At 41.7% G+C, this 25,225-nt stretch overlaps 1 protein-coding gene across 2 annotated transcripts in view; it reads right to left on the bottom strand.

Moving 5' to 3' along the window:
- CDH8 (cadherin 8) overlaps nucleotides 1–25,225 on the bottom strand; it is a 655,621-nt gene that overhangs the window by 409,375 nt on the left and 221,021 nt on the right. For both annotated transcript variants that reach the window (XM_073605557.1, XM_073605558.1), the window contains one exon: nucleotides 17,273–17,567. In XM_073605557.1, coding sequence (XP_073461658.1) covers nucleotides 17,273–17,567 — 295 coding nt within the window. The remainder of the gene's footprint in view (nucleotides 1–17,272; nucleotides 17,568–25,225) is intronic.

The following is a 25,225-nucleotide window of genomic DNA, read 5'->3' on the forward strand; positions in this document are numbered from 1 at the left end:
GAATGTTAAAAGCAAATTTCAAGTATTTTTACGTGGCATTCATTAAATGTACTGATGATAATATCGAAATTTGCCCCTGGCTGACTAACGACACCGCAAAACAACTTATTCCCTCCTTTGTTATTTGCCTTGACTACTGCAACTCCCTCCTCACTTTACACAGGCCCCCCTTCAGTCTATTATGAATGTTGATGCTATACTAATAAATCCTCACTAACCGATCCATGACTGCTGCCAATCTCTTCACTGGCTTCCCCTACCCCACTGTAAAAAATTCAGAATACTGACCACAACATACAAGGCCGTCCACAACATTGTCCCCAGCTACATCCCCAACCTCATCTGCAATTATCACTCAAAGCGCCCTCTCCGCTCCTCCCAAGACCTCCTGCTTTCTAGCTCCCATGCTCACCTCCAGGACTTCTCCAGAGGATGGGGGAGGCTCTCCCTGCCCCAGTATGTCCAATCAGCCCCTACCCTGTCCGCCTTTAGGTGATCCCTAAAAACTCACTTATTCAGGGAAGCCTATCCCACCTCCAACTAAGAACTGTACCCGAGCCACCTCCATCAGATCATTCCCTGCATCTATTACCTATTGTACCACCTCCCCCTCCCTTTAGATTGTAAGCTCCATTAAAAGGGCCCTTTTAATGGTATTGAGCTGTATTGTAATTGTACTGTCCTCCCTCTACAATGTAAAACTCTGTGTAAACTGTTGGCGCTATATAAATCCTGCATAATAATAATAAAAAATGTTTGTTGGAAATCTACTAGTGTATGGACATCTTTAGTCTGTGTGGAACCTAAAAGCGCTTTAACTGGTATTCCTCTGGTGTGGTCCACACCGTATCTGCTCAGTCTGAGCTGAATCTGGTTTGCATAAAGTGTTTTGCTCATCTCAGTGGTTATTCTTAAAGCCACCTCATTCTACAAAAACACTTAGTCTGATTCTTGTCTGGGTTTAACTAATAGGGTACGGGACAGCCTCTCCACTCATCACCCAACCTACAACTTTGTCTGAGCAGGTTTGTTCTCTGTTTTTCTTGGGTACAGAGGGATTGATTTTCTTTGATTGGAACTCTAAGCAGAAATTAAGAGCTGGGAGCTATTTCATCATTATAGACATAAGAGGGTTTTTTAGCATTACTTCACCTTACACAGCTCTGATGTTTGATTTTACTTGTTCTCAGTTTTACTGTATAAGATGTATGTTTTTGAAACATAATATATATACAGATAGAATGTCCATTAATGGCAAAGCCCAATCTTCGATAAACCAAAATATGACTGTCATAATAACAGGTTTCTATACAGCAGCATTAGTAGACCTTTATATATTTTATAACTTAAAACAGGATATTTACGTACAGCCCCAATCTTCCTAAGCCACTTACACCCAGACTATATCTTTACAAAACATGTATTTTACTACGTCAGAATATAAATACTATGCAATAATACAATTAAGATACGTATGCATTACTCACTTTAAAGTAACTATACTCTACAGAGGGAAATTTTAATAAATTAATTTGGTATTTATTATTTTTTTCTTGGTTCCTAGGCCCTTATTCATAGAACTGCAATTATTCTTAAAGTATATATCCAGTCATTTTTTTTTTTAAGTGTTCATAGCGTAGGGTAGGATTAGAACCTACTGTATATCAGGTTCTACTGCAATTAGTGATTTCCTCTCACTTACTGTTCTGGTGGCAACTTCACCAGACAAGTGAAAAAAATCTGTAACTAGATGAGCTTCCCGTGACTTCCACCAGAAACTACAGATTCAGATGTGCTCTGGAAATATCTTGACTTTGAGCGACAAGGGGAAACCAGGATAAAGAAAGGGCAAGCCATAGTCAGCAAAGGGGTGTTCTTCATATTATGGAAGATTACCAACAACCTCCAGTATGTGCCTGGGGTTAGGGGAGATCCTTTCATATTACAGGCAATGCAACCTATCAAAATTCATACTTCAAGAGGTTGTTAACCTCCCTGTATTATTTGTACCTATAGGTAAGCCTAGAATAATGTTTACCTATAGGTACTGTAAATATCTCCAAGGAGATATTTACTGTGTACTGCGCCGATGATTTCATTGGCTCATGCCCTCTGAAGGAATGGCCGCCTGTGCCGTTCTTTCAGAAGCGTGTGCCGTGACCCAGCATACATGGGAGTGACGTCACGCGGCTCAGGCCAGTCACACAGCCTGAGTCCGCAGCCCCGAAACGAAGAGGGGCGAAGATGGATGTGGCCTGTAGGATGGATGTGGCCTGGGGACGACGCGGGCTTCCTTTGCAGGTAAGTGTCACATAATGTGCTAGTTTGTGATGCATACTAGCACATTATGCCTTTACTTTGCAGGGAAGAAAAAAGGGGAAAAAAACTACAGAGTTTACTTCCTCTTTAATACTGGTCATTACACAATGGATTTTGATTGGTTATTCTGGCCTGGTGCTGTGTTACTTATACTCTTTTACTAAATAATCCCAAACAGGGTCGGATGTATAAAAAGCTGTCTAACATAAGTTTATTTAAACAATGTCACAATATTAGAAACCACATTAGGTCTAAAAAAAACAAGAGAAGAGAAAGAAGTGATTCTAGTAGAGTGATATGACTGTGGGTGATATAGGTTATGCGCCTACAGTCCCATGTGAATGAAATCTGGCCCTGATTCCAAAGAAGGGTTTCACCTCTCCCTAACGTCCCCTTCCATTACTCGAGCTACAATAAGCTCAAATGAAATGATGTAGGGTTAGGTAAGACTATTTCCTTCATTTATGTAGCAGAGGGAAAAGCAAGCCTAAATTGTTGTGGGATGGGGCTTAAACTCAGTGGAAGGGGATTTAATCCCAGGTGTCAATGGGATCAGTAACTAAGAAGTTAGCACACCTGCCAAGGGTTACTGTTCTGACAGTCCTGGAATATAAATGTGTTACACGTACTTCTTTTTCATTCCATCAACAGAGATACTGATGCTTGAAAAAGCTCAGTAAACTATTCCAATCAGGATCATTGTTCTCAATCCAACAACCTAATCATCAAACAAGAACAGAGATCTGTCTGAGCGTAGGAATGACTCATAGGCTCACAAACATGCCCCTACTGTATCACCGACAGCCTGCTACAAAAACACCAGAATAGATAAGAGAATCAATGTAAATATAACTTCTTTTGTTATGGGTTTCATCTGTCCCCCCCCCTGCCCCCAGCCATCAGTTTTTCATATATTTAATAATAATTCCCTAGGCAATTTTAAACCATTGTTGAATTGTGAATTTCTACAAATAGCAAACTACGGCTAAGAATGCAAGAGTTTCATTAAATCCCTAAATATGTCTTATTGGTTGTCACTGGTGATTGCACCTAACTTGTTTCCACTTGCTTCCTGTTAACACTGTTCTACGAGAGCCTAGCAATAGTTACAGTAACTAGAGTGAGTGTTAGTTCTCAATTCTAGTTATGGAACTCCTGTATGTGCCCCATGTTGCAAACTGTACCTACTACTAAGGAACACTCAAGCATTTAACACGCCCATGCATGACCCCCAAAGGTTTAACCCCTTTAAAAAGCCCTTAGTACAGTGGTTCTCAACTCCTGTCCTCAGGACCCACCAACAGGCCAGGTTTGCAAGATAACTGAAATACATCACAGGTGATATAATTTGCTGCTCAGTGATTGCAGAGTTCTAGTCTGCATCTCTCCAAGGTAATACTTAAAATCTGGCCTGTTAGGAGTTGAGAACCACTGCCTTAGCACTTAACCACCTCTCCATGGCTTAAACTCTTACCTATACTTTAACAAATAACACAGATCTCTTAACCTGACCCTAACAATAACTTTGACCCTACCTTGACTTAATCCCTAAAACTTGTCCTTGACACTTAACGGATAACTACTTTTGTTACAAGTTTTAATGTAAGGCATGACCCCCCACATCTGGTCCAATATATCACTTTTCCAGTAATATTCACTGTGGTCCCTGCCCAGAACCACCCAGGATGTCTTAAAAAAGCAGCCTTCCTGTGTCCATTTTATCCCACATGCCACAGCCTGCTTCATTTGTTATAGGGCAAGGCATACTTTGCAGGACCGCTGGAGGTCACCATAAATATGGCTCCCCTTAAAAATGATTTGACTTGTACCAGTAGGAGGTGGGGGTGAGCAAATGACACTATGCAAAACACCCACTTTTGATGGGTATACCTTCAACCTTAAAGTGTTACTAAACCCACAACTGTAAAATGAGTCTGTATATGCAGTAAAGCATGCTTGTTATACACACTGTGGAATCTGAGGGGTTAACCCTCCGAATTGTGTAAAAAGGCTGTTTGCTCCTGTCTTCTCCGATCCTCCTCTTCTTCCACTGACTCCTAATAATTTCCTGATAAAACAGAGTCTATGGAGTCAGGCTGCACATGCTCAGTTTGGTGTGTATTGCTATAGAGGTTTTTTTTTTTTTCTTGGGAGGATGCATGTGATCAGCCCAGGGCAAATCAGCACTGTCCAGACAGAGGGTCAGGTGTCTTGAAGTCTCCTAGGTCAGTCAGAAAACTCCTCCTACAAGCTTTAACCAGTACTTGGCTGGACACCGATAGAAGTCACAAAACTGCTCTAACTGATGATGAGAAAAGGTATTCAGCAGTTTAGATTTACTAAAATAATTGAATTTCCATGTTCTATGTACAGTACTGTGGGAGACCAGATATTGCGAATGCAGACTCCTGGGTTTATTACCACTTTAACCACTTGACCTCTGGAAGATTTAACCCCTTCATGACCAGGCTTTTTTTTTGCTTTTTGGCACTACGTTACCTTAACTGATAATTGTGCAGTGATGCAACTCTATACACAAATGAAATTTTTTTCCCACAAATAGAGCTCTCTTTTGGTGGAAATTGAGCATCCCCGCTGACAGGACAGAGCTCTGTATTGGGATTTATGCCCTACTAAATGCATGGCTGTTCCCAAAATTAAACACCATGGCTGTGCAGATATCTGGTTAACAATTCTGTTGCCCAACAATGTCTCTGTTGCTCCTTCATCCAGAGTGTAGGCACTCACAGGAGGTGTGTTACTGACCACATCACCAGATAAAAACAGAGGAAAATAAGGCTAAAATAACAAAACTAATGCAACCACCACATCTAATGATTGCTCATTAGCTTCTGATCCACCCTCCTGGCTGCAACAGGATCTGGGGAGAGATTATCCAGAGAGAAGGTCCAAGTAAAGATCTGGTGTTTACACTTTTAACCCAGTTTTTGCTGGTAAGTGTTGATTTAGAGGGGTTACACTTATCCCCCTGTTTTTTTCACATGTGGAGGTGTTGGTGACAGCTTTTCATCTCAGTGTGGGAATTAAACACCTCTTAGACTTTTCATATATTCATCACGGTGCTGACACACAGCACATGATTGCAGCTTATTTGGACTTTATATGTGTTTGCACTATTTTATGATTGCACACCTGAAATCATTGGACTGTGTGTTTCTTTGTAGCGCTGCCTTTACATATTTTTTTTATGTTTCTAAACTTGCCATCGGTAGGTATGCATGGTAGCTGCTTTAGATCTAATTGGTCATGTTATTAACTCATTCAGGTATTTTTTTTTAAGATTTCACTTATCCCATAAGCCCTTGATTTTGTGGGAAAGGGCTTGACAGTTGATTTTATTAGGGCTCTGTATTGTTTACATTAACAGAGCTCTATCCTGTCTTCCGCCGATCAGCGGTTGCCAGCGGTCAATCATTGGCCAGCACCTGCTGATCAGCTTGTGCTGCAGCTAAAAACAGCACAGCCGGTGCGCCCCCTACCTGGAAGTGCTAGATCACATACTAGATGCATGATCCAGCCCAGGAAAGCCGCTCTGCAACCGTAATCATAAGTGAGACAGTCGACAAGCAGTTAAACAACTGAGTTGATTTGCCTGATATCTGTCCTTTATATTTGAGATGTTATACCTTATAGTGGGTTTTCCTCTGTGATCCCTTAAAGCATTACCCCCCCCCCCCGCAGGATTTGTTGAGTACTATGCAAGGGATCATCTAAATTGACTGTAATATGTGCATTATAAATCTTGGCACACATTACAAATATGACCTACCCACCCTGGGAAATATAGCTTTTCTCAAAATGCAGAAAGTTTGGTCTGTCTTTCTCGCTCTTTTGTGGCTGGCTCCTCAAAATAGATTAATCTAGGACAGACAAAGGAATATCTTATTTGGGTATTACCATAACTCCTATACAGGCCTACCCCACTTTTAAGTACACAATGGGGTTTATTTACTAAAGCTGGAAAGTGCAAAATCAGGCTCCCTTCTGCATAGAAACCAATGAGCTTCTAACCCCAGCTTTGGTAATAAAACCTGGAAGCTCATTGGTTTCTATGCAGAAATTAGCCTGATTTTGCACTTTCCAGCTTTAGTAAATAAACCCCATTGTGTACTTAAAAGTGGGGTATGCCTGTATCTGCACATTTGGGCAAAGCGAACTATAAAACCTTTAATAAACAAATTATCTGCAGATTTACAACAGTATTCTAGATGTGAGCTCTCTTGGATTGGGAGACTGGCCTTGTTTAAGATGATGATGCTCCCACAAATCCTTTACATTTTCAGAACTCTACCCATTCCAGTACATCACTCCCACATGAGATGCCTCGCATCCCTAGCCAAAAAATGTATTTGGCACAACAAAAGAGTTTGTTGTTCCTATGCTCATCTCACAAAACATAGGAAGGCTGAAAGAGTTGGCTTTGTTGATTGCGCTGATTATTGGGTTGCCACACAAATGACCCAATTGAAACAATGGTTCCTTACTGCTCCAGATAATCTATGGGTGGACATTGAGTCCTATCTCTTACATACATATGTTACATATATTTCTTATTATCTAAGACAGTTCTCCTGGCCACTATGTGGAAACATATAGATATCACTTACTTCCCTGCCACAATAAAAGCAGCCCTTATGGCTTGGGACACCTTTACTCATTACAAAGCTACCAACTCTCACTCCCCTCTCTACCCTGCAGTTTCTTATCCCCCACCTCTCCACTAAATGGTGGCAGACCACAGGCATTCAATGGGTAGAAGACTTACTCCAGGGGTCGCAACTCAAATCCATGGAAGAACTGATCAATACATACCATATCTCACCTAAGGACCTCTTCAATTACGTGAGGGTCTCCACATTCCTGAATAGGCACCCCAAACCATCTATACATATGCACCAAAACACATAGAAATACTCCAACACCAAAGGTATCGCCTTACTTTATTCTATTCTCCAGAGCAAAGGAATATTCTCTACAACCACGCCCATGTTTCAATGGGAACATGACCTTCAGCAGGCTTTCACCGATGCTCAATGGTAGGTAGCTATACATTACTCTCAGTAAGCTACTAATCGTGTTACCGACTGGGAACTATCTATACAAATACTATCCAGATGGTACTTAACCCCATACAACCTAGCAAAATTTTATCCGAACAATCATCCACTATGTTGGAGAAAATGCGGACAACCTGGTACCCTCCCACATATACTCTGGTCATGCAAGGGACTAACCAGTTACTGGAACCAAGTCTTCCAATTATTATCTCGAGTCATGGGAATATCAACAAAACCTGATACAGCCCTGGCCTTACTCCATTTAGGTATAGAACGTTTTCCCCACAAACTTTCACAATATTATTGTAATTATTCTTATTTCTGCCAAGACACTTATCACCAGACTTTGGCAAGTCCAACCAAGTACCTAACCTCTCTGAGCTTATAGCCTTGATAAATCTAACCTACCATTATGAAAGACACATAAGGGTTGATTTACTAAAGGCAGACTGTGCACTTTGCAAATGCAGTTGCTCCAGAGCTTAGTAAATGAGGAAGAGCTCTGCTGACTTCCATCATCCAATCATATGCAAGCAAAAATGCATTTTTTTATATTTTCCTTGCACGTGATTGGGTATCCTTTACAAGTTGAAGCTTTACCTAATTTACTAAGCTCTGGAGCAAATGCACTTGCAGAGTGCAATTGCACTTTGCAAAGTGCACAGTCTACTTGCCTTTAGTAAATCAACCCCATAGCCTTTAGAACTTCATCTATACACAAATACAATTAGTTGTGGTGTGCCTGGGCCCACATGACTCCTCCAAACATTTCCTGACTTTTCATTTATTGTTATTATTAGATGCCATTATTTTGCTTTCTCATCAATTGTATGATTGTGAGGACTATGTTGTACACTGATGGTTTGTTGTAGCCCCTGTCTTTGTGCCCCTTATATTATGGACTCTTTTCTCTATTTGTACTATCTTAAAACTTCAATAAAAATCTTTTGATGAAAAAAAAAGAAAGATTTATAAAAGCAAATAAATCATATAAAGCTACTGTATATGAGGTTGAATCTTGGGTATAGACTTGGTGTATAAATGTGCCTTTGCGATTGACAAACACAGCACCCTAATATATAACTTGTTCTGTCTTTTAACAGTTGTTGCTGGTTATTAAATATGTGAAAAAAATAGATGCACTTTAGCAGATGATGTTACATTGATACCATAATACCATAAAAGTCTTAATTTACTTAAAAATGTTGTTATATTGGGACATGGGTACATGGATTCTCCATAAATTACAGCATATTGGAAATATTTATCAATGGAATGTGCAATGGTTAAAGGAGATTTACCCTCTCTGTTTATCTTTGTAGTCATTTTTAGCAGGACTAAAAATGAAGGAAAATCCAAAATTATGTATTTTCACCATACCAAGAATACAAGTTAATTTTTCCAATAGGGACACCTGTTACTGTGAAAAGCATCTAAGAGATGTTCCCTTATTTTACAGAGATATTCTCTAACTTCCTGTTGTGTCTATAGGAAAGGAACCGAGGGGCTATCTCCCCAATGTGACACATTGTCACATGTTAACCTCTCTTCTGCTCTATCCAAAATAAAACTTTCCTTTAGATATACTTTAAATTCAGTCTCAACTTTTTTTCCCATAATTCAATGCACAACATGCTTAGCTTATTGCCTCTCTTGTAGGTGACAGGTGCACTTTAATTATTCAATAACTCTTGCAGATGAAAAAAAAAAAAAAAACGACTGGATTTGTGTTGTGCTGCAAATTATAGCTGGCAATAGAGATTACCACGTGTAAGTGGTAATATTTGCATCCCTGCCTGTATAGTTGATTGATAAACATGTAATAATGCACCAGATGTTGCTGTCAAATGCATCAGAAGTCAATTAAATATCGCAAAATAGAACCGTGAATCTGAAGGAGCACCACCACAACCACCTTACTTACAGATGAAATGCTCGAAAAATAAAGCTCGCTTAATGAAGCATCTCTACACCATTTAAGTAGTGGGAGCACTTATGTTTCAATCACAACAGTTCCTCACTTACTGTTCAATTAAAATGGAGAATGCAAATGAGGTAAATAATTGAAATAACTATCCACAATAAATGACTATTGGTGGAGAAAAAGTGATTTTAAATGGATTTTCAGTTTAGATTAGAGAGTTCGTAAAAGAAAACAAGTGGGGGTGGGGGTTAAATTGAAGGCAAAGCAGAGTTTTGCAAGGCGTCCATCAGTTATGCTAGTACTTTCATGCCTTTGTACATATTCACATGACATGGTTTACTGAGGGTGCAAATGGTTGTTGCCTGTGTAAACAAAAAACATTTTCTGTCTGGTTTCTTAAAGCAGACCTATTTGCTAAATGTAACTGATTGAGCAAGATCAGCATTGTAAATGTAACGGGAATAGAGGGAACAATATTATAAGTTATTCTCCTAGAACCCTTACATTCTTGTCCTGCTGCTAGCTGTCAAGCCAGAGGATAAGTCACATGACCTCAGCTAGAAGGGTGGTTCCATTTTCATGGTAAAGCCACTGACTGTCCAGCCCTTACTGAACGTTACTTAAGCTTTCATCACATGACCAAGGTGTAGGTATTTGGCCACATGTTCCAGACCTGAAAGGGCAATGATTTGGGGAAAAAAAAAATATTTTTATTCTCCTTACAGTGGAACTAAACCCATCAATTGAACAGTTTTGAAAAACAGTTGCATTCCAGTAATGGGGTGGTAATGTGTCATATTGGTTGTGCTCTTGACCAAACTGTCAAACCATCAAGTGGATGGGGTCCTAACTAATCACGTGTGCAGCATCATGGAAGCTGAAGATCAAACAGAGACCAAGATGGCAGTTTCCTTGGCTGGAAATTATGGGAGGGTTTAGTTTTGCTTTAAATCTAACATTAGGTTCAAATCACAAAGCTTTAACACAAGGATAAGGCTCTTTGAGGACAATAGAGGTACCTTAGAGCCTTAGTGAAAGAGAGCCCTGGTTAAAGGCCGGTTCACACCAGGATCACGCAGGAACATGTGATGTGTTCCCCTGCATGACAATTTTGCAGCTCGTTCTTCTGTGATCACCTGCGGTGTGGGAAATGGACATAAAATGTCCTTTCCGGCACCACGTTCAGGTGTGAACCAGCCCTGAGGAAAGCATGGCATGATTATACGTTTAAACTTTAGCCTGAAATATACTGTAAAAATTGGGGTTACATACTGGCCATTTCCTGCCTACAGTGTGAGGTTTGAAGGACCCTACATAAAGATGGTCTATGGGTGGGGGGCTTATCGGAATCTGGAAGCCCTCTTTTACAAGGGGCTCCCCAGATCCTGTCCCCTCATGTGAAAGAGAATGGGGTACATAGTACTCCTACACATTCACCACAGAAAAAAAAGGTGTAATGTAAAAATGACAGTAGGCAGTTTTTGACAATTCCTTTTTTAAAACCACCACCAACCCGAAAACAGAATAAAAAAAAAGGTTCACTCCCACAAAGGCTCCGCCGTCTGCCAGTTCTGCAGTCTGAGTAGTGGGATCACCCAGGGATGTAACCGGGTGACTCCACCCCCATGTTAGGTTGTAGGCCAGGGGCATGCTGGGCCAATGACATTAAAAGGGGGTAGGGGTCATGGGAGTGGACCTTTTTTTTTTTTGACAATGGTATTTACTTCAAGCGACTTTGCTTTTGTTTTTTTTAAATAAAGGAATTGTCAAAAACTGCCTACTGACATTTTTACATACTCATTCACATGGAGGATGGGATCTCAGGGCCTCCTTGTTAAGGGGGGGGGGGGCTGGATCTGGGGGCCCTTCCTTTCCTGACCTTGGGGGGGGCACACCATTGTTTTGTTTTTTTTTTTAACTTTGGCATGGGTTTTCTCTTAAAATCCATACCAGATCTGAAGGACCTGGTATGGATTGGGGGGGGGGGCACACCATTTTTTCAATTTTTTCCCATATTTTTTCTTTGCCAGGAATTCTTGGTACATTATTTTTTTGTTTATGGCCATGTTTATCAGCAGCCATGATCCTTTTACTGGTGTGTTACCATTCTGCCCATTCAAAGCCAAGAAAATCCCCCTCATTCCCAACAACATAATGTATATTCATTCTTCCTTCACTTTATTCAGTGCCAGGAAATGCCAAGGCACAGCACAGGTTTACTTAAAGTGCATTCATCTTGCTAAATGTCATTTTCATTTTAATTATAGGTCAGCCTTATAGAATATTATGCATTTTGGATCATGTAAAAACCAAGTCCACTTTTTTCTGAAAACATTTATACAATTATGCATCGGATGCACAGCTCCCAAAAACGATATACCTATATAAAGTAAATGGCTGCAGGCATTTTGGGACAGGCATATAATATTCTCTACATTACGTGGGCTTGCGTGAACAGCTCCTTAAAAGTTTATATGGAAATTTTCATTCTCCTTAGTCACAGTCAACAAACAAAATAGAAAAATGCATCAAGTATGAAAAGTAGAGAAATACCAAATTTCCGTCTCATAGCATCAAACATGAATTATTATCATTGGTGTTTTAGGAGCTTGCACATTTATGTGCACTGAAGACACCAATTCCATAACTTTCAGGGAAATAATATTGAGTAAAAAATCCACCTCTGCCTTTTTTCTTCCAATCACCGGTTTGCTGGTAGCATCTCCCATGGTCTGTGATACACCCAAGGTCTGTTATGTTCCCATTTCTAATATACTTTCTTTAGGGGACGTGTTTTGCTTCCATCAGGTCACCATCACAACCACTGGCCTTGGAAGCCACTTTTTAAAGATTATCTAAAGCCAATTTTTTTTTTTTTAGATAGAGTAGGGGAGGGTCAAAACTGACGTTAGTTTTTTTTTTTTCCCATATGTGTCTCATTAGGGAAATTTCCCTTCACATCCTGTTCTGTAGACCAAACAGGAAGTGAAAGAATATCTTTCCAATGTGAGGGAAATCCCCTCTTAGTTCATTGCCATGGGATCAATTTTTCCCAGTGGGAAGATTTCCTCTTTTCCAGTTCTGGTGGCAACGCAACATCTTGAATTTACCTTCAGTTTTATTCCCAGTGAAATTGGTGATCAGGACAATTAAAGAAGGCTCCTTGACGGGAAAGCAGACAGCAATAAAAACCTGGCAGGGACTCTAATACCCCCCCTTACAAGTCTGTATAAATATACAAGAAATATTGTCTTTGTTATGCTTTTACTTTATTGCAGTGACATTTCCAGCCTTGTACAGAACTCTGTGGCAGTCTGAAAGCAATTTCCACAGAAAATAAATGGAGAATATAATTAAACCTCTAAGCACTGTATTACTGGAACCAGAGATATAAACACATAAGAGCCGAGCATTAAACTACTGGGTGCTGAAGCCAAGCATTTAAATAATTACAACTAATAGTGGAGTATTATAATCAGTGGCCCTACAATAAACATTACCTTTCCACAGGGAGCAACCTTTACTATATTCTGGAATAGGGAGTATAATATATATAATATATGATATTAGAGGGCTCTCCTGTGACTACTAAACGTTTGAGAGGGACCCTAAATGGAACAAATCCTTCACAGGTAAGTTTGGGTTGTGGTGAGTGGGTAGTACTGCTAAAGGTAGTCAAAAGTTGCAGTTTTGAAGAATCCATTTATACTTTTTGAACAAATAAATGAGGGTAGAGCCAACACTCTTTTTTTTTTGGGGGGGGGGGGGGGGGGTGGGGCACCCTCTTCTTCAAGACTCTTCTTTTTTAACCATTTGACCTTCAGAAGATTTAACCCCCCCCCCATCATGACCAGGACACTTTTTTATGACACGGCATTGCGTTACTTTAACTCACAATTGCGCCGTCATGCAACACTGTACCCAAATAAAATGTATGTCCCTTTTTCCCACAAATAGAGCTTTCTTTTGGTGGTATTTGATCTCCTCTGTGGTTTTTATTTTTTTGCGCTATTAACAAAAAAAGTGGGAGAATTTTGAATTAAAAAAAAAGTTTTACTTCCTACTATAAAACATATCCAATAAAAAAAATTAAAAATCAAATTTCTTCAAAAATTTAGGTAAACATGTATTATACTACATGTTTTTGGTAAAAAAAATCCCAATAAGCGTATATTGATGGTTTAAATGAACGTTATAGCATTTACAAACTATGGGATATATTTTTTTATACTAGTAATGGTGGAGATCAGAGATTTATAGCGGGACTGCAATATTGCAGCGGCCAATCAGACACTAACTGACGCTTTTGACACTTTGCGGGAGCCAGTGACATTAATACAGTGATCAGTGCTAAAAATATGCACTGTCACTGTACTAATTATACTGGCTAGGAAGGGGATAAACATCTAGGGTGATCAAAGGGTTAACTGTGTGCCTAGCCAGTGTTTTTGTGTAAACAGTGTGCTGCTTTTACTAGGGGACGATATTGATTCTAGTCCCTGCTTCGCAAAGACACAGAATACATCCCCCCCCCCCCCTGTCAGAACTGAGATATGCCTTGTTTACATGGGTATATCTCAGTTCTTTTTGTATTGCCGATGATCTGCGGGTGCCAGAGGACATCTCCGGCACCTGTAGATCAGCTTCCACTGTAAATATTCAATATATTCCATGATACCATTGTCAAAAAAAAACAAAAAATGGTCCACTCCCACCATGACCCCCACCCCCCTGTGACGTCATTGGCCCAGCATGCCCCCAGCCAACAACATAGCAAGGACTTTTGTCCAAAGGCGTGTGCCTGGATTTTGTCTTGCATACAAATGGCAAGGAATTGTCGGCCAACAAACATGAACCTACTGACGTACTATGTGGTTTTTCAGCTCTTTAGTGCCACCCTTTGGGCTCCTTCTGCTAATTTCATGTTAGTAGAAGTTTGGTGAGTGTTGATTTGCGCTTTTCATTTTGCGCTTTTCAGTTTGTTTCCGAACGGCCGTTTGTCAACCAGACATCAAAGGAGATAACGTGTTATTATTGGCCTTGGAGTTATTGCTTTGACCCAAGTCCAGTCCAGGAACAGGAGAAGGAGGAGTTCTTGGATCAAAAATTGTTTATTTTATTAATCATGACCAATTATGTCATATGCCTTTGCTGCGGGAGCTCCAGGAGAATAATCCAGATGTTTGTCAGAATTATCTCAGGATGACGGACCCCTGCTTTCACCAACTCTTGGCATTGTTGACCCCTGATATTAAGAAGCAGGACACATGCATGAGGCTTTTTTAAAATTTTTTGGTTGAATATTAATGATTTGATTTGTTATATTTTCTATATTTTTGGATGCATAGAATGCACTTTTTGGTTAATTTCTATTGGCAGATAGCATGTCTAATTTTATTTGTTTTCTTTTTTTAATGCACAATAAAAAAATTGTGGAGAATAATACTTGGCTATGTGTTTTACTTAAAATGACAGTTTGGGAGTCGGCAGTTACATTTTTAAAAAATACAATGCAAAATTGACAAGGGACACCAACATAGTTGTATCCTTGATCTCAAAAACTATGGGATAATGGTGTTGTGGTAACTTGCACAAATAATAATAAAAAAAAATAATAAATAATAAATAAAAAAAAAGAATAATATTATTCTTTCAGCCATACAAGACACCACGACCCTGCCGAGAAGACGGGGTTGGATAGCGGACTTAGGGGAAGTGAATGATGAAACATGGGACATATGCCTACAGGCAGGGCCGGTTACCTCTGTTTCTCAATCACACAGACTGTCTCAATTATTTTTGCTGCATAGGGCCTACCGCACACCTATACAACTACAGCGATGGGGTAGGAGAGACTCTTCTTTATGTCCCAAATGTTGTGGGGAGGAGGGATCTCTAATTCATCTGCTGTGGCGTTGTCCCAAACTGCATCGGTATTGGGGCAGCGTTACTGAAGTTATTTCCACAGTCTTTCAGATTAGGGTCCCTTTGGACCCCCTAATATGCATATTGGGAGCGGTAGATGAGGAGATATATCCCCCCCTATTAATATAGCGGTGATCAGATTATTGTATTTGGCTCGTAAGATGGTGGCCAGGTTCTGGTTATCTATACATGTACCAACCAAAAAACAATGGGTAGAACAGGTCAACCATGTCCTTATTAGGGAGCATTTAACATATCAGCATAGAAATGTATCCCAGAAATTCTATTCCATATGGCAACCCTGGTTGGAAAACCCTGGATTGGCACCCCCACGACTGGTTATGCATAGACTACTACAAGTATAAAGGGTACTGACAATCTGGTGTGGGATGGTACCTAACTTGAATATAAACCAATGAGGCAAGGCAGTAGGTGTATTCACCCTCTGGCTCGAAGAAGATGAGCTCATATGCTTGGGCAGGCTGTGGGCAATGTTGTTTATTAGATGACCCGTTGGTCATTTGTTGGCTGTGTTGGGTCGGAGACATAGGTGTGCGCAGCCTATTGCATTAGGGTGTGCACCCCAAATCTCAAACACACATGAACGTCACCTGCTGTCACAGAAAGGAGGCTCTGGTGGAGGGAGACAGTTTATAGGGAGCATATTACTTTACGCCCTAAATATGGGTGTAATGTGTTCCTACTGTTGAACCCAGCCTTTAATATAATGAGGGCATTTACACTGGTCATTGGCACCCTCAAACACCCACCTGGTGCTGTCCCTGGATAATGCTAATGCACATGGGGTGAATAGGGTGTGCCCAGGCACACCTGGCACACCCTGTGCGCACACCTATGGTCGGAGAGTCCATGCTTGCCTGCCCGACACAGCTCTCCTTCTAAATGTCAAAACAATTTCTTCTTGTGCCACTGTTGTACTGATTTTTATTTGCACAATGCATGTTCTGCCAAGGTAACCTATGTCACTTTTGGTGATATGATTTATACTATGTCATTTTTGGTGATTTGATTTATACTATGGTTTTTTTTTGTTGTTTCTGGTGGCACAATAAACTATTTCTTTGATTTTAAAAAAAAAATATTATTCTTGATATCACTAGAAAAAAAAGCCTTTGAAAATTAGTTTGCAATAACTCCATCAGTATCACCAGCAAAGCAGCTTCATTATTATCCCATTAAAGAAAAAGAGAATTGTGCGCTGCATTTCGAGATTTCATAATTTGCCACGTCACAAATGATAATTCTCCTTTACGAATGCTAGTTTACAAGACTGACCGCTTATGGCTCGTCCTTGCTTCTGAGCATGCGTGTTTGTACTTTGGACTTTTGTCCAACGGACTTGTGTACACACGCTCGGAAAATCCGACAACAGACATTTGTCCGTGGAAAATTTTAAAACCTGCCATCCAATATTTGTCTGCGGAAATCCAACAATTGTCTGATGGAGCGTACAAGCGGTCAGATTTTCCACCAACAGCCTGTCATCACACAATTCCAGTCGGAAAATCTGAACGTGTGTACGCGGCTTAAGTGAGGAGTGTCTGTATAAGCTTGAATCCAGTGGGTGACTGTATTGCATAGGGGTTGATTTACTAAAACTGGAGAGTGCAAAATCTGGTGCAACTGTGCATGGTAGCCAATCAGCTTCTAACCTCAGCTTCTTTAGTTAAGCTTCGACACAATTCACCTGGAAGCCAATTGGTTTCTATGCAGAGCTGCACCAGATTTTGCACTCTTCAGTTTTAGTATATCGAGCCCATAAGTCTCAAACCATTAGTAGTTGCATCTCAAGATCTAAAACCTTCATCAGGGATTTAGGTCTGCTTTAAAAAACAGGTCACCATCAAAATCATAATATTCACCTGATTCGGCAAGGACAGATGCATAGACCAATGTACAGGTAATATCTATTCCAAGAAACTAAACTATGAACACATCATTGTAGGATACCTCAACACAAATACATCAGGGTGAAAATATGAAAAGATTATGCTTGTATACATACCCACGAGGGACATCTCAGGGACTGTGGCATGGTACGGTCCATTAAGGAATTCCGGTGCGTTGTCGTTGATGTCCTGAACTTTGATGATGAACTCTGAAGGAGGTTCTAAGGGTTTGTTGGTATCTCTATCCACGGCCTGTGCTGTAAGGGTGTACTCAGCCTTCTCCTCCCGATCAAGTCTTTTCATCGCGTGAATATCTCCCGTCTTGTCATTGATCACGAAGATGGTGCCGGCTCCTTCTCCGGAAAGGATGTACTTGATTTTGCTGCTCCCAGGATCCAAGTCTGTGTGAAGCTAAAATGACAATTAGCATTCTGTTAGTGCTGCGGCTATCAATAAGAACCATTTGCAACTGTGTTACTTTGCCCTGGAGGATGCAGATCATGAGTATTGTTTAAGTAATTGACACATAACCAAATGAAGCGGCAGTTTATAATAATACTCCCAGTAGCGCTGTAGTAACTAATCATAAGCACTGTGACAAGTTTTAAACCTGCTCATAAATAACACCATATCTTATGCTTTGACATAAATATGTTGATTTCCCCTTTGTTTTTACATGTATAAAAAAAAGAGAATTGAAAGGCAGAACTTATTGAAATGTCATTGTAACGTCAAGTTATAATGAAGATGAAGTACAAAATGTGACTTTAGTAAGTAATTAAGGCTAGACTCCAGGCAGGCAGCTAAATACATAGATGAAATACGCATAGGAACGGGTTCACCTGCCACAAGTTTTGAAAATTCTGTAATTATACTTATTATACAGAAACCGGTGCCAAGCAGCATAGCCAGGTGGTCACCCTCCAATACAACAGCAGTTTGGTCAAGAACACTCTTCTACCCCTCTGATTGGACAATAAAGTGGTAACAGCACACTTATGCGTCATCATTCTGATCACTCCTACTGTCAGCATGTTCTCTGCCAGCGTGGCATGCACTGGTTGGCTTTTAGGGTTTCCCTTAGCCCTTCCCTCTTCTAGTATTACTGCCTAAAGTGTTACTAAACCCAGGACCCTGCATTCAGTATATCTGGACTTCCACAGTACACAGAACATGAAACTGCAATAATTTTAGTAAATATAAACGGCTAAATACCTTTTCTCATCAGCAGTATATAGCAGTCTTGTGACTTCTATCAGTGTCTGGATAAAGCCTGTAGGAGGAGTTTTCATTTTCCCCTGATTGTCCTATGAGGCTGCATGACCCCTGACCCTCTGTCTGGACAGTGCTGATTGGCCCTGTGCTTATCACATGCAACCCTCCCAAGAAAAAAAAAAACTCTCTAGTAATACACACCAAACTGAGCATGTGCAGAGTGTCCCCAAAGCTCTTTCAGGAGATGGATTGGGGACTGTGGAAGAAGGGGTGGGTAGGTGAAAAAAATTGGTGAGGGTAGCCTTGGCAATGCTATCTGCATTTGGATCTATTTATATGTGTGTTCATTTCCTATTATTCAAGTAGTTTTCCTTTATAAAAATACCTTTTCGTGATTGAGCTTGTGAATTTTTTTTTTTTATGTAGCCAGCACTCTCAATTTCTTTGAAAAAAAAAATTTGGCCCACCATGCACAAAAGGTTGCCCACCCCTGCTGAAGCCCAATCCTAAGCTGAAGCTGCTCTTCCATAGATACAGTAGAGCGGCTGAGCGTTGTCACTCTAGGACAGGAAGCGTGTTACTGGCAGAACTACTAGATAGAAAACGAATACATCCACCACATCTTAGGACAGGCAAGCTACAATGTACTACAATGTATTTTTGTTATCGAGTTTAGATATGCTTTAAGGTATCAGTTTCTATAAATTATACTATTCCATTGCGTTTTGTTTTTTTTGTTTTTTTTTTTAAACTCAGCAATAATGTCTGCTTTCCACTCAGACTACTGTGCAGCCCACGACCTGGCAGTTGCAAGGTCTTCATATCTTGGCTAAATGGGAAAATCTTCCTTGCAGTTGTTGTAGGTTATGATCGGGCCGACGTAGGTCACTGCGAATTCCCTTTATGGTGTATGACTCTGGCCTATATACAAGGTCATTCGCAGCCATGGGCTCCTTCATCTGTCTCCAGCAGTGGCAGCAACAACCAGGTGTGTTGTTAGGAAAGGTCTAAAATTATATTTCTTCCGCTGTAGCTACATGACGCCTTCCATGTGTTCACATTGCTTTTTCCCATACAGTTATTGAGTAAAGCAGGGCAGGGAGTAACAAAGATGTACAAATATCATTAACCCATAGTGGCCAACAGAAATTCAATTTCTGAAGCCAAAACAATGATCAGTGAATATGAATTGGATTCTATGGATTTCTGTACTTTGCTATCTTCCTTAGAACCCTTTGACACTGGGACGCCCGGTCGCTAGTGCTAAAGCACCCCGCGTTTTTTTTTAGCGGCACTTTAGCACTGTTTTATCTGCATTTTTCGGACGTTAGCGGGGTGCTTTTTACAAAGAAAGATGGTAAAAAGTCCAGTTTTGTGGCACTTTCAAATCTCTTTTAAGGCGCTTTGGAAGCACTGCTCATTCATTGCAATGGGCAGGGCGTTTTGGGAGCGCTAAATACAGCGTTCCCAAACCACCCCAAAGATGCTGCTTGCAGGACTTTTCGTAACGTCCCGCAAGCGCACCGCCCCAGTGTTAAAAGACACATTGCAATGAATGGGAGGCAGTTTTCAGGCGTTTTTCAGAGGCTATTTCTAACGTTAAAGCTCCTGAAAAACCACCTCGGTGTAAAAGTAGCCTAGCTGAATAAGCCTTATAAATGCACAAAGTATTTTTTCCTCATTTAAAAGTAACTATATACTGAGAATGGAAGAATGGAATTATACTGCGCTGTACCATAAAATACTACTGTCTATAGTGAAAACTTTTTAATTTCTTTTTTTTTTTTTTTTGATAGACAAGGGAATGGTTAACACCATTACGTGTCCCTTCAGGAAGATGTTCCTTTTTTCTTCTCCTGGAGACAAAACATGACATGAGATAAAATCTGCCAAATCTATCACTGGATCAGATGTCCCCAGTGGAAGATTTCCCCTCCATTGCAGTTCTGATGACAACTGTTCTAATGTCATCACTTTCTTTCCTAGTGACAATAGTCATGTGGGCTGGTAGGGTGAATCTCCCCAACAGGAGTGCAGGACAAGAAGAGCAAAAGAAAAGGTGTGCAGATAGGGATGGTGACAGTAAATTAAACTGGTGGGGGCAATGTGTAACATGCAGGGGTCCAGAGCTGGGGGGGCAATGTGTAATGTGCAGGGGTCCCGAGCTGGGGGGGGGGCAATGTGTAATGTGCAGGGTCCAGAGCTGGGGGGGCAATGTGTAATGTGCAGGGGTCCTGAGCTGGGGGGGCAATGTGTAATGTGCAGGGGTCCAGAGCTGGGGGGCAATGTGTAATGTGCAGGGGTCCCGAGCTGGGGGGGCAATGTGTAATATACAGGGGTCCCGAGCTGGGGGGGCAGTGTGTAATGTGAAGGGGTCCTGAGCTGGGGGGCAGTGTGTAATGTGAAGGGGTCCTGAGCTGGGGGGGTCAGTGTGTAATGGACAGGGGTCCCGAGCTGGGGGGGCAGTGTGTAATGTGAAAGGGTCCTGAGCTGGGGGGCAGTGCGTAATGTGAAGGGGTCCTGAGCTGGGGGTCAGTGTGTAATGTGCAGCGGTCCCGAGCTGTAGGGGCAGTGTGTAATGTGCAGCGGTCCCGAGCTGTAGGGGCAGTGTGTAATGTGCAGGGGTCCCGAGCCGGGGGGGGCAATGTGTAATGTGCAGGGGCCCAGAACTGGGAGGGGAAATGTGTAATATGCAGGGGTCCAGAGCTGGGGGGGTTATGTGTAATGTGCAGGGGTCCAGAGCTGGGGGGATGTGTAATATGCAGGGGTCCAGAGCTGGGGGGGTCTGTGTAATGTACAGGGGTGCAAAGCTGGGGGGGCTGTGTGTAATGTGCAGGGGTCTAGTGCTGGGGGGGTGATGTGTAATGTACAGGGGTCCAGAGCTGGGGGGGCTGTGTAATATGCAGGGGTCCAGAAATAGGGGGGGCTGTGTAATGTATGGGGTCCAGAGCTGGGGTAGGGAGGCTGTGTAATATGCAGGGGTCCAGAGCTGGGGGGGCTGTGTAATGTATGGGGTCCAGAGCTAGGGTGAGGAGGCTGTGTAATGTGCAGGGGTCCAGAGATAGTGGGTGGGCTGTGTAATGTGCAGGGGTCCAGACCTGTTGGGGGGTGTGTAGTGTAAAGGGGTCCAGACCTGTTGGGGGGGTGTAGTGTAAAGGGGTCCAGAGGTGAAGCTGTGGAGAGGGGGTACACAGTAGTGACAAAGAGATATTGGGGGGTGTAGAGGTATACAAGGGGCACAGTGGGGTGTTTTTACATTTTAATTTTGGGGGGGGCAGATATAGGATCCACCCCGGGTGCCAAATGCTCTGGGTACGCCTCTGAATGCCTCTACTAATAATGAAACTTTTAAGTATCATAATTTACTCTATTTTGTGGGTTTGGATATACGATAATAATTTTTCATGTGTGATAAATTATTTTTTAGTTGCCGAAAAAAATTTTCTTGAACTTTCCAGAGCCAAAACTCTTGTGCCAAAAAGTGATTCTCTCAAGCTAAAACAAAAACTTTTTCCAAGTCATTTATCTTCTTGTACAAATGTTTGGACAAAGAATTCATCTTCTACTTTCTTGTAAAGGACATGGCGATATGAGAATTCTTGCTGTTTTAAAAAGCCAATGTCATTCCTATTCTCGGAAAAAGACAATAAACGCCAGGCTCTGGGTATGGACTCTGAACACTGTCTGAGTATATTTCTATAAACTTGTAACTTTGACTTGTGTTAGCTGAGCACCTGACTGTCCTTATGTAGGAGGAAGAAGGACAAGATTATTAGATGTTGACTTTTCTGGGGCGATTGCCTCACTTAATTAGCCAGGACAGGCGTAGGTGATGTCTGTGTCCATTTTTGTAGGGGAAGAAATTGATATATTTGGGACTGCATTAGGCAAAAAAATGACTTGCCAGCCTCTAGTGAATTACATCTGGGAATAAAATATCTCCCTCGCATATGGCTTCCTCACTGGTCTAAGTTGATAAATGGTCTCTCAGTTTCTAATTGGTTCCATTTTATATTAAAGGGCCACTAAACAGAAATTACAGGCTGGTTTCTGTTTTTTTAACTAGCTTTCAATATGCAAAAATGTCTTACAAAAACCAAGTATAATAAAAATGAAGATGGTAATGCAAGGAATATTTCTGGACACCCTGATGACTTCCTAACTAGCAATTCAATAGAGCTAAATTATAACCTGTCATCCAGGAGCGTTGCTAGGTCTACAAAAGATCTAGGGCTACAGCCCATAGCAACGTAGTGAAGAAAGTCATACGCTTGGGCGTGCATACACAAGTCTATAATATACGTGTGTGTATATATCCCCAGGGAGCCCCCCTTACATCAGGGTCCCCAGAGAGCCCCCCCCCTTACATCAGGGTCCCCAGAGAGCCTCCCCCTTGCATCAGGGTCCCCAGGGAGCCTTCCCCTTGCATCAGGGTCCCCAGAGAGCCTCCCCCTTGCATAAGGATCCCCAGAGAGCCTCTGACTTAAATCAGGGTCCCCAGAGAGCCTCCCCCTGCATCAGGGTCCCCAGAGAGCCCCCCACTTATATCAGGGTCCCCAGAGAGCCTCCCCTCCCCTTGCAGACCCCTGCAGAGACTCAGGGCTATGGGCCAGAGATTCGGGGATATAGCCCCAAAAGCCACCCCCTAGCAATGCCACTGCTGTCAACATTGAGATATACACTATCTTGTCAAAAGTATTGGGACACCTGTATTTACACGCACATGAACTTTAATGGCATCCCAGTCTTAGTCCGTAGGGTTCAATATTGAGTTGGCCCACCCTTTGCAGCTATAACAGATTCAACTCTTCTGGGAAGGTTGTCCGCAAGGTTTAGGAGTGTGTCTATGGGAATGTTTGACCATTCTTCCAGAAGTGCATTTGTGAGGTCAGTCACTGATGTTGGACGAGAAGGCCTGGCTTGCAGTCTCCGCTCTAATTCATTCCAAATGTGTTCTATCGGGTTGAGGTCTGTAGGCCAATTAAGTTCCTCCACCCCAAATGTGCTCATCCATGTCTTTAGTCTTTATGGACCTTGCTTTGTGCACTGGTCCAAAACAATTAGTGGAGGGGGAAATTCCCCTCCCGCTGTGGCTGTCAGATCGAGAGAAGGGAGAAGCGGCTGGTCACATGAGCGCTGAGTGACAAATAAGGTATAGAATGGCTTTTTTTTATAAAGCACACACTGGGGCACATATCATTATAAACCAGAGAGCATTGTATAGAGAGATCACAGTGGCTTAACAACCACTTTAAGGCGTCAGCATACCAAGACATTTTGGACAATTTCATGCTCCCAAATTTGTGGGAAGAGTTTGGGGATGGCCCCTTCCTGTTCCAACATGACTGCACACCAGTGCACAAAGCAAGGACCACAAGGACATGGATGAGCGAGTTTGGGGTGGAGGAACTTGACTGGCCTGCACAGAGTCCTGACCTCAACCCGATAGAACACCTTTGGGATCAATTAGAGCTGAGACTGCGAGCCAGGCCTTCTTGTCCAACATCAGTGTTTGGCCTCACAAATGCACTGCTGGAAGAATGGTCAAACATTCCCATAGACACACTCCTAAACCTTGTGGACAGCCTTCCCAAAAGAGTTGAAACTTTTATAGCTGCAAAGGGTGGGCTAACTCAATATTGAACCCTACAGACTAAGACTGGGATGCCATTAAATTTCATGTGTGTAAAGGCAGGCGTCCCAATACTTCTGACAGTATAGTATATCTATACCCAAGAACAATAATATAATATATTGCAGTTTACCAGTTCGGCTGCATCTGTTTTCTTTTTTTGGGGGCTAAATACAGAAAACGTCCTGTTGATCTAGATTCTTAGATATCTTGAACCCTTGGAACCTTGTGTGCACTGAACTAAAATCTTAAATTATGTTAGGCTTCGTTCACATGGTCTTACTGAAGTGTACACCTATGTGAGGGCTGTGTTTCCTCGCATGGGATGCACAGGTGATCCATATACCCCTTACAGGCAGTCCCATCCATGTTAATTGAGATGTAGCAGCTGCTTCCAATCTGACATCCATGTAGATGCGGGTGCATGTCCCATGAATGCAGACAGTGTATGTTTGGGGACAAGAACCCGCACCTATAAGGCTGTCAAATGGTGAGCAGTCCCAAGTGACATAATTGGGTCTGCCAGTATGGCAATGCACAGAACACCTGTGCATCTGTGTGGGCAAACATGGCCCTCACATGGGTGTTCACTGAACCACTTAAGGACCGCCCTATAGCAGTTTCACCGCTGCAGGGCGGCATCTCTGCACCAGATCAAGTATATATACGTGGAAAAAGGAAATTCTCCCCCAGGAGAAAGGGGTTTTCTAGGCAGCAAACACTAAATTTAAAAGGATAATTTTATTGGAACATATGACAATAGAGTAAAAAACATGAGCTGTGGTACAAGAAATATAAAAATGCAGGAGCACATATAAAACTACACACAAATAATGCAATAATCGAGCGCTTGGATAGGTCTGACGCGTTTCGACCCCATCGGGTCTTCGTCAGAGGATATGTATGCACTCTAGAAAAAGTTTACATGCATAAAAATTGTATCAATGCGATTGTGCAAAATTATATATAGTAAATATGAAGATGCAAAAACAATTTGAAGCATAGTTACCAATTATATGTGTATAGCCATATCTCCTGAACCTAAGGCTTTCAAAAAGACCTCCACCATCCGGCCCCGGCCCGGATCCCCCCGGCCTGCCAGCACCCCAAGGGAGACTGCGCAACTTACGGTGGATTACACTTATGTTTTTTTCTCTATTGTCATATGTTCCAATAAAATTATCCTTTTAAATTTAGTGTCACCCGTACACGTTGTTTGCTG

The sequence above is a fragment of the Aquarana catesbeiana genome, linkage group LG11, assembly GCF_042186555.1.
Source record: "Aquarana catesbeiana isolate 2022-GZ linkage group LG11, ASM4218655v1, whole genome shotgun sequence".
NCBI lineage: Eukaryota > Metazoa > Chordata > Amphibia > Anura > Ranidae > Aquarana > Aquarana catesbeiana.